The 12,717-nt window shown below is 39.5% G+C and overlaps 1 protein-coding gene across 8 annotated transcripts in view; it reads left to right on the forward strand.

Annotated features, from left to right (window-relative positions):
• The window catches only part of LOC105481500 (serine palmitoyltransferase long chain base subunit 3), a 176,715-nt gene that overhangs the window by 91,958 nt on the left and 72,040 nt on the right, over positions 1–12,717 (forward strand). For all 8 annotated transcript variants that reach the window (XR_011613526.1, XM_071079673.1, XM_071079672.1 and 5 more), the window contains one exon: positions 388–481. Coding sequence is in view for 7 of the 8 variants with exons in the window: in XM_071079673.1 (XP_070935774.1) it covers positions 388–481 (94 nt within the window). In the remaining variant the exon portion in view is untranslated. The remainder of the gene's footprint in view (positions 1–387; positions 482–12,717) is intronic.

Genomic DNA, 12,717 nt, shown 5'->3' on the forward strand with positions numbered 1-12,717 from the left:
ACTACAACTGTTCCAAATAATCCCTCATGGAAGTGCCCCTACAAGTTCATAACCCACCCAAAAACCTACCAATCTTCCTGTCGGAGATCAACACTTTAGGCTCTCCCTGGTGCTTAACAAAGATCTTGGATGAACTTCTCGACTGCAAACTCTACGTAAATGTTGCCGTGAACATGTAATATCTTAAAACAACTCCCATCTCCATCAGCTGACTGCTATACATGATTTTATCCATATAGACACCAGGTTAAACTCTTGGCCTTTTAGAATTAAAGTGAGTTTTAGAAATTGGTGTTGCGGGTTTTAGAGTGCCTTCCTGTCCCCTCAAGTTGTTTTTCCTTGGTTTTATTTATTGGCTTGTGTTTTGTGTGCTTGCTTTCTGCACAGGGATGCCTCATTTTAAGTGATGAGTTAAACCACACATCGCTTGTGCTTGGGGCCCGACTCTCAGGTGCAACCATAAGAATCTTCAAACACAACAGTGAGTGTCAATGTATTTATTCAACATGTACTGGCTTGCTCCTAGAAGAAAGTAAAGATTATTGATGAGGCTTTGTTCTGTTTTTCAAGCTGACAACGTAGCCTCATGAAACACAATTATGTTTATATTCACTACTGGCTTGTTAACCTCTGGTGACCTGGAACAAATGGTTGAAGAGCATTAAACATCCAGATTGTTAAGTGTAACCCAAACACATTAATGTCACTGTTAGTGGTTTTGCAATGTGGCCTCTAGAGCCACGATTGATCTCTTAGGACTGCCATTTAATTATCAGAAGTGTTATAACTCTTCCCTTTCTACAACTCTGTCTTGAGGAAGTTTGGAGACTTAAGTTTTGTGTTATGGTCGGTTAAAAAATGAGCCTATTCCTTAGAAGAATGCCTCCTTTTACTTTGCCCACCCACAGATGCTCAGCTCCCCACCTAACAAAACCATCTATTCAACTTCATTGAAATGTCCTTTCAGGCTCTGGTTTGTGCGGTTGGGTGGTGAGGAGCAGGCAGAAGCCTATTTCTTTTGGAGACTTGATGAGGCAGCATGGAAATCATCAGGGAACACTTTGAAGGAGGTGGATGGTGGTGGACACCTGAGTTCTCTCGTCCAGCTATGCTCCTGACTTACTGCGTCACTTTGTATAAATCCTTTCATCAGAGATTCTTTTTTTCAGTGCCTGATTATTTTTGTTGCTCTTCCCTGAAACATCTCTTTCTTTTCCAAGAGCAGCCTACTGCTCTGCCCTACGCCAAGAGGAATGAAGTGATTATGCTCAGCTCTTTCATGTCAAACTTCTGCCAACACTTCTCATGGCATTTCTTCACTACAACATAAACAATGAAGGAATAAATTCATCTTTAGTTCATTATGTCTTCTCTCTTTTATCTGCCTTTGAGTATTCCATCTGGTTATCCTAGTTGAGGGATTTTTCCTTGTGCCATTACCAAAATTGCAAACCAAATGATAGTGTGAAAAGAGCACTTAGGTGTCTTCACATTTGATTAGTTTGCATTTATGGAGCACATTAAAGCCCTTTTACAAAACAAAAAATAAATAAATAAATAAATAAATAAATAAATAAATAAATAAATCCTTTCATCTTTCTTGCATTCAGTTTCCTCATCTGTAAAATGAGGTGTCAAACTCTGTGATAGGTAAGGATCCTCCTAGCTGAAGGGTTTTGATTCTAATTTGTTATTGTCGTTGGAAAATTCCCTTCTGTCTGTGCATGTGTGCATCCATGCACACACATGCACACACGTGTACACATATAAATTTGTTTTCTCTTTCTTCCTTACCACCTTTCTCTCCTGCCTTCCCTTCTCCATTTTTCCCTGTTCCTCCTTCCTAGCTCTCCCCTCCATCCTCCAAGGAGGTAACAAAGTTTGAAGTGACAAGAAGAAGGTTGACAGAGAACTGAGGAAGAATTGTTTCAATTCTGTTCTGCCCACCTCGCAGCAATCTTAAACCAAAGGACAATTGTCCCATGAGGGAGGAAACAAAATGCATGGGAGTATTCTCAAGTGAACCCCCTTGTCTAACTCGTACAGTTGTTCAACTGAAAAATCTATGGCTCTCACTGAGTGGGGTGAGGTCTGGCTATGCCTTACTGAGCCATTTTCAGTAGCTATGTGAAGATGAACACTTAGAGTGAAGTTCAGGACCAGACCTTCCAGAAGAGCCAAACTGTGGCCTGCTCAGACTTAGACGGTGGCTATAACATCTAGCTTAATGTCATTCAAAATACGTTGACTTCGTTTGTCCATTTCGCATCGGACACTCAATTTTGCCTTTAGACTTTGATAAGCCAAGTTAAATTCTTTCAGCTCTGCCTGAAATATCACAGATTGTCACATCTAGACTCAAATCATTTTGGCAGTGTTGGGAATTCATGTTTGGAGTAGACATCTTTCAGGGCTCCGAGTACATTTATTAAGAGAGTACAAGGAATGCCTTTGGTATTAGCTCAAGTGTGTTGTGCCCTTTGATTCTTCAACGTGACAGATGATTGCTGATCAAAGGCTCTGTCTAGTTGGCAAAGGATAAAGGGGATAGCTAGGCAGTCATTCAACTGTAGTTCCATCTACGTATGTGGTTAAACGTGATAATCTCACTTCCAGAGAGAGACATAGTTGGATTATTATCTCTCTGGAACAGATCAACACTATCATCATCAATGTAAACCTCTTATTTCTTCACTCCATTCTACTGTGTCACTGCTCTTAACGCTAGCTGCACAATAGTGGCATCTAGGGAACATCCATAAAAGACCAATGACTGTGCCCACCTCAGATCAACTCAGTCCAAATATCTGTCATATGCATAGACAGATAAGTAAACATACATACATATATAAATGACCAACTGGGAGACTAAACGTAAGCTCCATTAATCATTGACCAAGCATTCCCTAGTCTCCAGCTTAAGGCTTTTAGGGTAGAAATCCTCCAAGATGACCGCTGCTGGGTTGGGGCCAAGACATCCGCATTTTTTTCAGAGTTCCCCAGATGATTATAATGCATGCTGAGAGATATTAAGACCTAGAATCTTATTGTTTTGAACCTCCTTTAATCTAAGCTGTCCTGAGACCTTGTCAGTGTGCCCTGGGATATACCACCAGACAACTGTCATATTAGTTATCCTCACTCTTCCTCTTTCTACTCTTTTACACTCGTGATTGAAAGTTGGCAGAGAATGTGTTCCGAGCCAAAATTTATTAAGCATTTATTGAGCTTCTGATTCAGAAGGACTATAAAAATGATAAGGAATATCTTAGCTACCTGAGGGCTTGGAATCTAGTAGGAAAGGCAGATGTGTATGCAAGTTACTGTATAAAGTGAAATGGGCCATGATGACATCAAGTAGTGGTTAAGAGTATGGACTTTGGCTACAGCACTTTCTCACACCCACTAAAATAGCTAAAATTAAAAAGGTGACAATACCAAATGTTAGCAAGGATATAGAGCGACTAGAACATGCACCCATTGCCTATGGAGTGTAAAATGATACAACTTCTTTGGAAAGTTATTTGGCAAAGTTTTATAAAGCAAAACATGCCCCTGTATATGACCCAGAAATTCTATACCTAGATATTTACCCAAAAGGAATGAAACTGTGTGTCCACTAAAAGGCTTGTACAAGAATGTTCATAGCATCTTTATTCATAATAGCCAAAATCTGGAAACAATCCAACTGTCTACCAACAGGAGAGTAGAAAAAAACTGTTACTTATTTATACAATAGAACACTACTCTACAATTTAAAAAAAGCAACAAGCTACTGCTACACATAACATGGCTGACTCTCAAGAAAAATTATTTTAATTAGTTTGAGTGAAATAAACCAGACACAAATGTGTATACATACTGTGTGAGTTCATTTACAGTCAATTCAAAAATAGACAAAACTAATCTATGATGATATAAATCTTATTAATGCTTGTCTCTGGTTTGGAGGGAGGGAATTGGTGAGAAGAGGCATAAAAGAACTGTCTGGGACGATATTTTGATGGGGTAATGGTTACGTTCTTATGTAAATTCATGGAATTGTACACTTAATATCTGTATGTGTCCCTGTAAGTAAATTTAAGCTAACAATATTATTATAATCATACAATATATATAAAATTAAAACCATTGCTCCAATATTTTGAAACAGAGTACAGGCTTTGACCCATGCATTTGTGTCCTTATCCTCTAGCTTATTAGACTGTGAGACCATGGTCCTAGACACACTACTTTACGTTGTGGATCTCAATTTTCCTATTCCAAAACTGAGGATAATTGTGATACACAAATAATACCATGGTTGGAAAAGGCATATAAGTGCTTAGCACAATGCCTGGCAATGGAAACTACTGAATTATTTGTAGTTGCTACATTATTACTATTATTACCCTCGTCATTGTCGTCAGTGCCACTAAGGGACAGTAGAAAACATTATGGAAAAATAAAGAATCTGTTTCTCCTTGGGAACTGCATAAAATGGAGGGCATTTGCAGTAGATGCTGAAGGATTAAGATAATTCTAATCAGGAAAGAAGAAAAGATTATTTCAAGCAGAAAACTAATCTGGAGCATGCACAGAGCAGCAGGACTTTCAGCGTGACCTGAACGTGGGGCTGAACTACTAGAGCAGAGGCTGACAGATAAGACCTTGGCCAGTTAATGTACAAAAATTAAGATGCATACACAAGTTAAGAATGTATGTACTTCAAAAATCAACAAAAGGCACCTGGAATTTCCACTTCTCACCATACTGTTCCCTGAATAAACTGGTTTTTCTCAAAACATTTAGTTGCCTTCTCATATGTCTAGTAGAGATGGAAACAGAGACACAAGCTTTAAGTTAAAGCTTTGAACAGCATTGGATGAAAAAAAAAATACTTAATAATTCTGAAGATCATCTGTCTCTAAAGCAGTGTTCTCTCAGAATTTCTCTATTCTCTGTTTGTTTGATTTTTTTATTGTTTTGTTTTGTTTTGTTTTTGTTTTTCCATTTGCTATTGCTTGGAAGTCATCAGTGAGGGGCGAACGGACCCTGTGTGTCTCCAGATATGATACCCTAAAAAGCCTTTGACATCATTTATATGGGATGCAGGTTAGGGCACTGAATCCTATCACTAGACAACCCCAAATTAGGAATGGTCTATTTTTAAAAAAGGAATTGTATTTTCTAAACATATCAATACTATAAGAGACAGTGAAAGGTTGAGGAAATGGCCCAGATTAAATCATATGAAAGAACAGTATCAACCAAGTGCAATGACAGGTCCTAAACTAGATTCCAAAAGAGACAGAAAATGCATAAAGGAAATTACTAGGCTGATTTGAAAAATTGGAAGATGTGTGGTAAATTAGATAATACTAGATAAGAATAGTGTATCAACATTAAAACTACTGAAGTGGATCATTTCACCATAGTCCAGGAATAGACAACCTACGGCCTGTGAGCTAAGAACACTTTTACATATTTAAAGCATCGTATAAAGAACAAAGAAGACTACACAACAGAGACTGTATGTGGTCTACAAAGCCTAAAGTAAAACTATCTGGATTTTTATAGAAAAAGTTTGCTGAATCTTGCTGTAATCATATAAAAATACCCTGTTCTTAAGGGGGAGAATACCCTATTCTTAAAGAAGACACACTGAATTATTTAGGGGTAAAGACCATGATATATGCAACTTAGTCTTAGTTCAGGGAAAAAATTTTGTGTGTGTGTGTATGTGTGTGCACACACACACATTTAAACACAGGTGGACAGACATAGCTATAAATATGCACAGACGAGATGATTAAGCAAATGGGATAAAGTGTTAATAGGTTAATCTAGGTTAAAGTAAGTGGGTGTCCTTTACAGTCCTTTTATTCTTGGAATTTTTCTGTTATGTTTGAAATTATTTCCAAGTAAAATTTTTACTTAAATTCTTAACTTTTTGCGAAATTATAATTTAAGAGTTACATTTTATCTCCCGATTGTACAAAGCTCTCAAAACATTCAGCAACTTATTCTTCATGCCCTCCCTTTGTACTCGTGAAAAATAGATAATAGTTATTATCTCTATCCTAACAATGAATGGTAGCTGTTGTTATTAATACTAGCAGCTAGCATTTATTGAGAAAGGCCTCTGTGCCAGATGCTGAGCTAATGGCCTTCTCTTATTTATTTAGCCCTGTGAAGAATTCCATGAGGTAGGAACTGCTTTACAAATGAGAAGATTCAGGCTTAGAGTTATTAAGCAACTTGTCCAAGATCATACAACTGATTAATAGTGAAGCCTGGAGCTGTCTGGGTAAATACTGCCCTTCCCAACTAATTGAGAATTGGGTGCAGCTAGGGTCAGAGTCTCTCCTCTAATCCATGGGAGTTTATTATGCCTAAGCTGCTGTTGCTCTTCTGCTCTCTTTGGTAGGAAAAATAATGCTCACCCCCCAAAAATGTCCATGCCCTCATCCCCAGAACCTGTGAACATTATGTTGCCTGGCAAAGGGAATTCAGGTTGCAGATGGAATTCAGGCTGCAAAACAGCTAACCTTAAAGTAAAGAGACTATCCACGTAGGTCTGGTGCAATCATAGGGTTATTAAATGTGGAAAAGACAAGCAAAAGAGTGAGGGTCAGGGGAATGCAATGTGAGAAAGACTTATAGAGCCCTTGCTGACTTTGAAGATGAAAGAAGACCACAAGCTAAGCAATGCAGGAAGCATTTCCCCAGAAGCCGGAAAAACCAAGGACACGGATTCTCCCCTAGAGTTCTAGACAGAGATACAGCCCTGCCAATATCTTGATTTTTCACCCAGTCGAACCCATTTCAGACTTCTGACCTCTAGAACTGTAAGAGAAGTTTGTGTTGTCTTAAAGTCACTAAGTTTACTCTAACTTCTTATAGCAGCAATAGGAAAGTGCTAGGCTTTCATTCACAGGTGCACAAAACCCTTGTTCCCACACACCCAAATGTTTAAATACAACTTTGAAACATGAGCATATTCTGCTTCTGTTGTATTTACATCAAAAAACAGCCCCCTTGAGAGCAGGGTTATTTCCAGGGTCCTCTGAATGACTTCTTTCTTGAGAGGTGAGGGAAGCAAAAAGTATAAGGAGAGGGAAAGAACTGAATGAAGTTAAAATATGTGCAGCATCAGTTGCTGCTGGCTCTGTTTCTTGCTCTGCCATTCCCAGGAGAGTACTAACTGCTTTAGTATGCAGTGATGCCTTAATCCTTGATACGCATCCACACAGATTGGACTGATAATACAGAGATTGTTTAGGATCTTCAGAACCTGTGTGTGCATGACACATACAACCAGTCCAGATAGAAGCTAATAACTTGTGAGACAGGTTTTAAGAATGGCCACCTGCACTGGAGCATCTGCACACACTGGGATTGTGGAATTTCATGCAACCCTAAACTTGTTCTGCTCTCATGGACTGTCATCTGCTTCATGTCCTCTCCTTACACCTTAACAGTACTCTTCCGCCTGTTGGAGAGGAGGAGGTTCTATTTTTTTGTAGTACCAGTGGAAGTGGACATCCTTAGTTATTTAATCCAACTATAAATGAACCAGAATTCTGGGCCCTTGAGTTTTTGAATTATCTGTAGGAAAAAGGTACCTAAGGTATACTTAAACTTACTCAGACCATCATGATAAACTTTTAAGCCTGTGTGAATAGGCTTGACCATTAACTCCAAACTATTCATTATTCCTCTCTCTCCATTTCCCACAAAGCCACAATGAATACCTGAGAAGATTAAATAGAAGGAAAGTTCTGCAAGGGAGCAAAATCAGAACACCGAAAGTCTATTTCCTTAAAAAAAATAGAAAAAGACTCAGAAGTGCATTTTTAGTGATGCTAAATTCAAAACTGGGTACTAGAGCCAGGCCTGGTGGTTCATAACTGTAAGCCCAACTACTTGGTTAGCTAAGATGGATCACTTGAGGCCAGGAGTTCAACACCAGCCTGAGCAACATAACAAGACTTTATTTCTTTCTTTTTTTTTTTTAATACTTTAAGTTCTAGGGTACATATGCACAACGTACAGGTTTGTTACATATGTATACATGTGTCATGTTGGTGTGCTGCACACATTAACTCATCATTTACATTAAGTATATCTCCTAATGCTATCCCTCCCCCATCTCCCCACCCCACAACAGGCCCCAGTGTGTGGTGTTCCTCACCCTGTGTCTAAGCGTTCTTATTGTTCAATTCCCACCTATGAGTGAGAACATGTGATGTTTGGTTTTCTGTCCTTCCAAGAGTTTGCTCAGAATGATGGTTTCCAGCTTCATCCATGTCCCTACAAAGGACATGAACTCATCCTTTTTTATGGCTGCATAGTATTCCATGGTCCACATTTTCTTAATCCAGTCTGTCACTGATGGACATTTGGGTTGATTCCAAGTCTTTGCTATTGTGAATAGTGCTGCAACAAACATACGCGTGCATGTGTCTTTATAGCAGCCTGATTTATAATCCTTTGGGTATATACCCAGTAATGGGATGGCTGGGTCAAATGGTATTTCTAGTTGTAGATCCTTGAGGAATTACCACACTGTCTTCCACAATGGTTGAACTAGTTTACAGTCCCACCAATGGTGTAAAAGTGTTCCTATTTCTCCACATCCTCTCTAGCACCTGTTGTTTCCTGACTTTTTAATGATCGCTATTCTAACTGGTGTGAGATGGTATCTCATTGTGGTTTTGATTTGCATTTCTCTAATGGCCAGTGATGATGGGTACATTTTCATGTGTCTGTTGGCTGCATAAATGCCTTCTTTTGAGAAGTGTCTGTTCAGATCCTTCACCCACTTTTTGATGGGGTTGTTTGATTTTTTTCTTGTAAATTTAAGTTATTTGTAGATTCTGGATATTAGCCCTTTGTCAGATGGGTAGACTGCAAAAATTTTCTCCCATTCTGTAGGTTGCCTGTTCACTCTGATGGTAGTTTCTTTTGCTGTGCAGAAGCTCTTTAGTTTAATTATATCCCATTTCTCAATTTTGACTTTTGTTGCCATTGCTTTTGGTGTTTTAGACATGAAGTCCTTGCCCATGCCTATGTTCTGAATGGTATTGCCTAGGTTTTCTTCTAGTGTTTTTATGGTTTTAGGTCTGACATTTAAGTCTTTAATCCATCTTGAATTAATTTTTGTATAAGGTATAAGGAAGGGATCCAGTTTCATCTTTCTACATGTGGCTAGCCAGTTTTCCCAGCACCATTTATTAAATAGGGAATCCTTTCCCCATTTCTTGTTTTTGTCAGGTTTGTCAAAGAACAGATGGTTGTAGATGCGTGGCATTATTTCTGAGGGCTCTGTTCTGTTCCACTGGTCTATATCTCTGTTTTGGTACCAGTACCATGCTGTTTTGGGTACTGTAGCCTTGTAGTATAGTTTGAAGTCCAGTAGTGTGATGTCTCCAGCTTTGTTCTTTTGGCTTAGGATTCTCTTGGCAATGTGGGCTGTTTTTTGGTTCCACATGAATTTTAAAGTAGTTTTTTCCAACTCTGTGAGGAAAGTCATTGGTAGCTTGATGGGGATGGCATTGAATCTATAAATTACCTTGGGCAGTATGGCCATTTTCATGATATTGATTCTTCCTATCCATGAGCGTGGAATGTTCTTCCATTTGTTTGTGTCCTTTTTTATTTCGTTGAGCAGTGGTTTGCAATTCTCCTTGAAGAGGTCCTTCACACCCCTTGTAAGTTGGATTCCTAGGTATTTTATTCTCATTGAAGCAATTGTGAATGGGAGTTCACTCATGATTTGGCTGTCTGTCTGTTATTGGTTTATAGGAACGCTTGTGATTTTTGCACATTGATTTTGTATCCTGAGACTTTGCTGAAGTTGATTTTCAGCTTAAGAAGATTTTGGGCTGAGACAATGGGGTTTTCTAAATATACAATCATGTCATCTGCAAACAGGGACAATTTGACTTCCTCATTTCCTCATTGAATACCCTTTATTTCTTTCTCCTGCCTGATTGCCCTAGCCAGAACTTCCAACGCTATGTTGAATAGGAGTGGTGAGAGAGGGCATCCCTGTCCTGTGCCAGTTTTCAAAGGGAATGCTTCCAGTTTTTGCCCATTCAGTATGATATTCGCTGTGGGTTTGTCATAAATAGCTCTTATTATTTTGAGATACATCCCATTAGTACCTAACTTATTGAGAGTTTTTAGCATGAAGGGCTGTTGAATTTTTTCAAAGGCCTTTTCTGCATCTATTGAGATAATCGTGTGGTTTTTGTCTTTAGTTCTGTTTATATGATGGATTAAGTTTATTGATTTGCGTTATGTTGAACCAGTCTTGCATCCCAAGGATGAAGCCCACTTGATCATGGTGGATAAGCTTTTTGATGTGCTGCTGGATTCGGTTTGCCAGTATTTTATTGAGGATTTTTGCATTGATGTTCATCAGGGATATTAGTCTAAAATTCTCTTTTTTTGTTGTGTCTCTGCCAGGCTTTGGTATCAGGATGATGTTGGCCTCATAAAATGAGTTATGGAGGATTCCCTCTTTTTGTGTTGATTGGAATAGTTTCAGAAGGAATGGTACCAGCTCCTCTTTGTACCTCTGGTAGAATTTGGCTGTGAATCCGTCTGGCCCTGGACTTTTTTTGGTTGATAGGCTATTAATTCTTGCCTCAATTTCAGAGCCTGTTATTGAAGACCTCATTTCTTAAACAATAACAACAACAACAAAAAAAACACCTGAGTACCAGAATCTTTTATCACCATAGATTAGTTATTCTATAATAGTAAATGTGAATAATAGCTGAGCCATAACTACTCTATCATTTATTCAGCTTTCACTGGTATTAGGTTCTCAGCTAATTAGCTCATTTAATTTTAACAGCAGCCCTCACAGTTCATTATCCTCATTTTATTAAAGAGAAAACTAATCCTCAAAGTGATTACGTGACCTGCCTAAGGTCGAAAAAATGATAAATCACAGGGGTCAAAATGCAGACCCAAGTCTGTTGCTTTTTTCTTGGTTTGCTTCCCCCAGCAGCAGACCCTGAGACATGGATGTCTCTTATTCAGAAAGTGATGCCAGGAAGCACCAGTAGGTGAGCAGGGCACAGGAAGGGAATCAACACAGTACATTGTCAAGCAAGTGACCAGAGTGGACAACAGGACCTCAATTCTACTAGGAAACTCTGGGTGCCAGGATAGATAACTCAGTGTTATCCCTACCTGTGGGCTGAGGGAGCTGAGGTATGTATCCACAAATTCCCATTTGTGACTGATTGAAGGCGGCTCCCTACTCAGGCTATGTTCCCACACCCAGAAAAAGAGCTCTTAGACAAAGAATGACCTGTGTTTGCATTAAGAAGCTGGGCTGAGAGGATATAGGCAGGATGTGCACAGCACTTGTTAACACTCTTAACCACTAGCCGAGTCCAGCTACTTACTGCCAGGCCATATGGAGGTCTCAGAAAGCTATGGTCCCTTGTGGAAAACTCAGTCCAGTGTGATGGCTAACGGAGCCCTATCCTGTTAGTAGCCTCAATTTCAATTCAGAATGCTGAAGTTTGGTCTCTGCATTTTTGCTGGCTAAGTACTAAGAATATCTCTTTGCATTTTCTGCTGTGGGCAGCTTCAGGGACATAGCCAACCCTCAGGCTGCCCTTGTGCTATCCCACCATTCTCCAGCCATTTCACCGCCTCAGCTACAGAGTCAGCTGCAACCAGGAACCAACACATTTGTTCTCCATGATGATTCTGGTGCATTTTGAGGAAATGAGCAAATGATGAAGTTATTTTTCCCCAGTATTTATCAGGCTTTCGTATGCACACGAGATACTTGCAAGTCTTGTTAAAATGCAGACTCTCATTGAGCGGGTCTGGGTGGGGGCCTGAGATCCTGCATTCTGACAAGCTCCTGGGTGCTGCTGCTGCTGCTGCCATGCAGAACCACACTTAGAGCAGCGAGACTGCAGGCAACCTCAGTCCTCAAGTGAGTTACAAAGACTTTCCTAAGCTAGCCTTGGAGAAAAGCTGTTTCTTTGGCTTAGACAGTTGCCATGAGGTCAGAGGTCCAAGCAGGCCAAGAATTTGGAGTGGTTAAAAAAAAAAAAAAAAAAAAAAGTGGAAAGGAAGAATCAAAATTCTACCTAACAGCAACTAAAGACCAAGAGGAGGAAGAAAAAGAAGGCCAGTGTTTGCCAGAAAACTCTGAGCACTACCTAGTCTGCAGAGCAAGGGCTCGTGAGGTTGTTTAAGTAAAACATTAAACCCATACGCATGGCTTAGACTACTTTGCAAGCCATGATCTTTTAGATCTCAATGTCCAACTTGGATTTCTAAACTAGTTTGCTTAATAAAGACAGCAATTGCCTCCCTATCTTTTGATGATGATCAACTGTATGGAGCCTTCGTTGTAATGAGCCATTTACATTCACCAACTCATTTTAGCCTCATAACTATAAAATGAGGCACCTGCTACTCTTATCTCCTCTTTGACAGATGAAGAAGAAACTTCTATAAAGTGGTGAAGTTACTTAGATACACAGAGCTAGTAAGAGTCAGAGCTAGTAAGAGTCAGAGCTAGTAAGAGTCAGAGTAAACTTAGGAAGTCTGACTCCTTTCCTGGCCTTTTCTACCCTCTGTTTGCCCCTAGACGGTAGAGTGATTGTACCAATGTAATACTTGGTAACCTCCATCTCCCATACACCTCTCCCAGGGCCAAGGCAGTTTTGTTTAGGTGGATGCTGCCAGCAC

This window comes from Macaca nemestrina, chromosome 15 (genome assembly GCF_043159975.1).
Source record: "Macaca nemestrina isolate mMacNem1 chromosome 15, mMacNem.hap1, whole genome shotgun sequence".
Taxonomy (NCBI): Eukaryota; Metazoa; Chordata; class Mammalia; order Primates; family Cercopithecidae; genus Macaca; species Macaca nemestrina.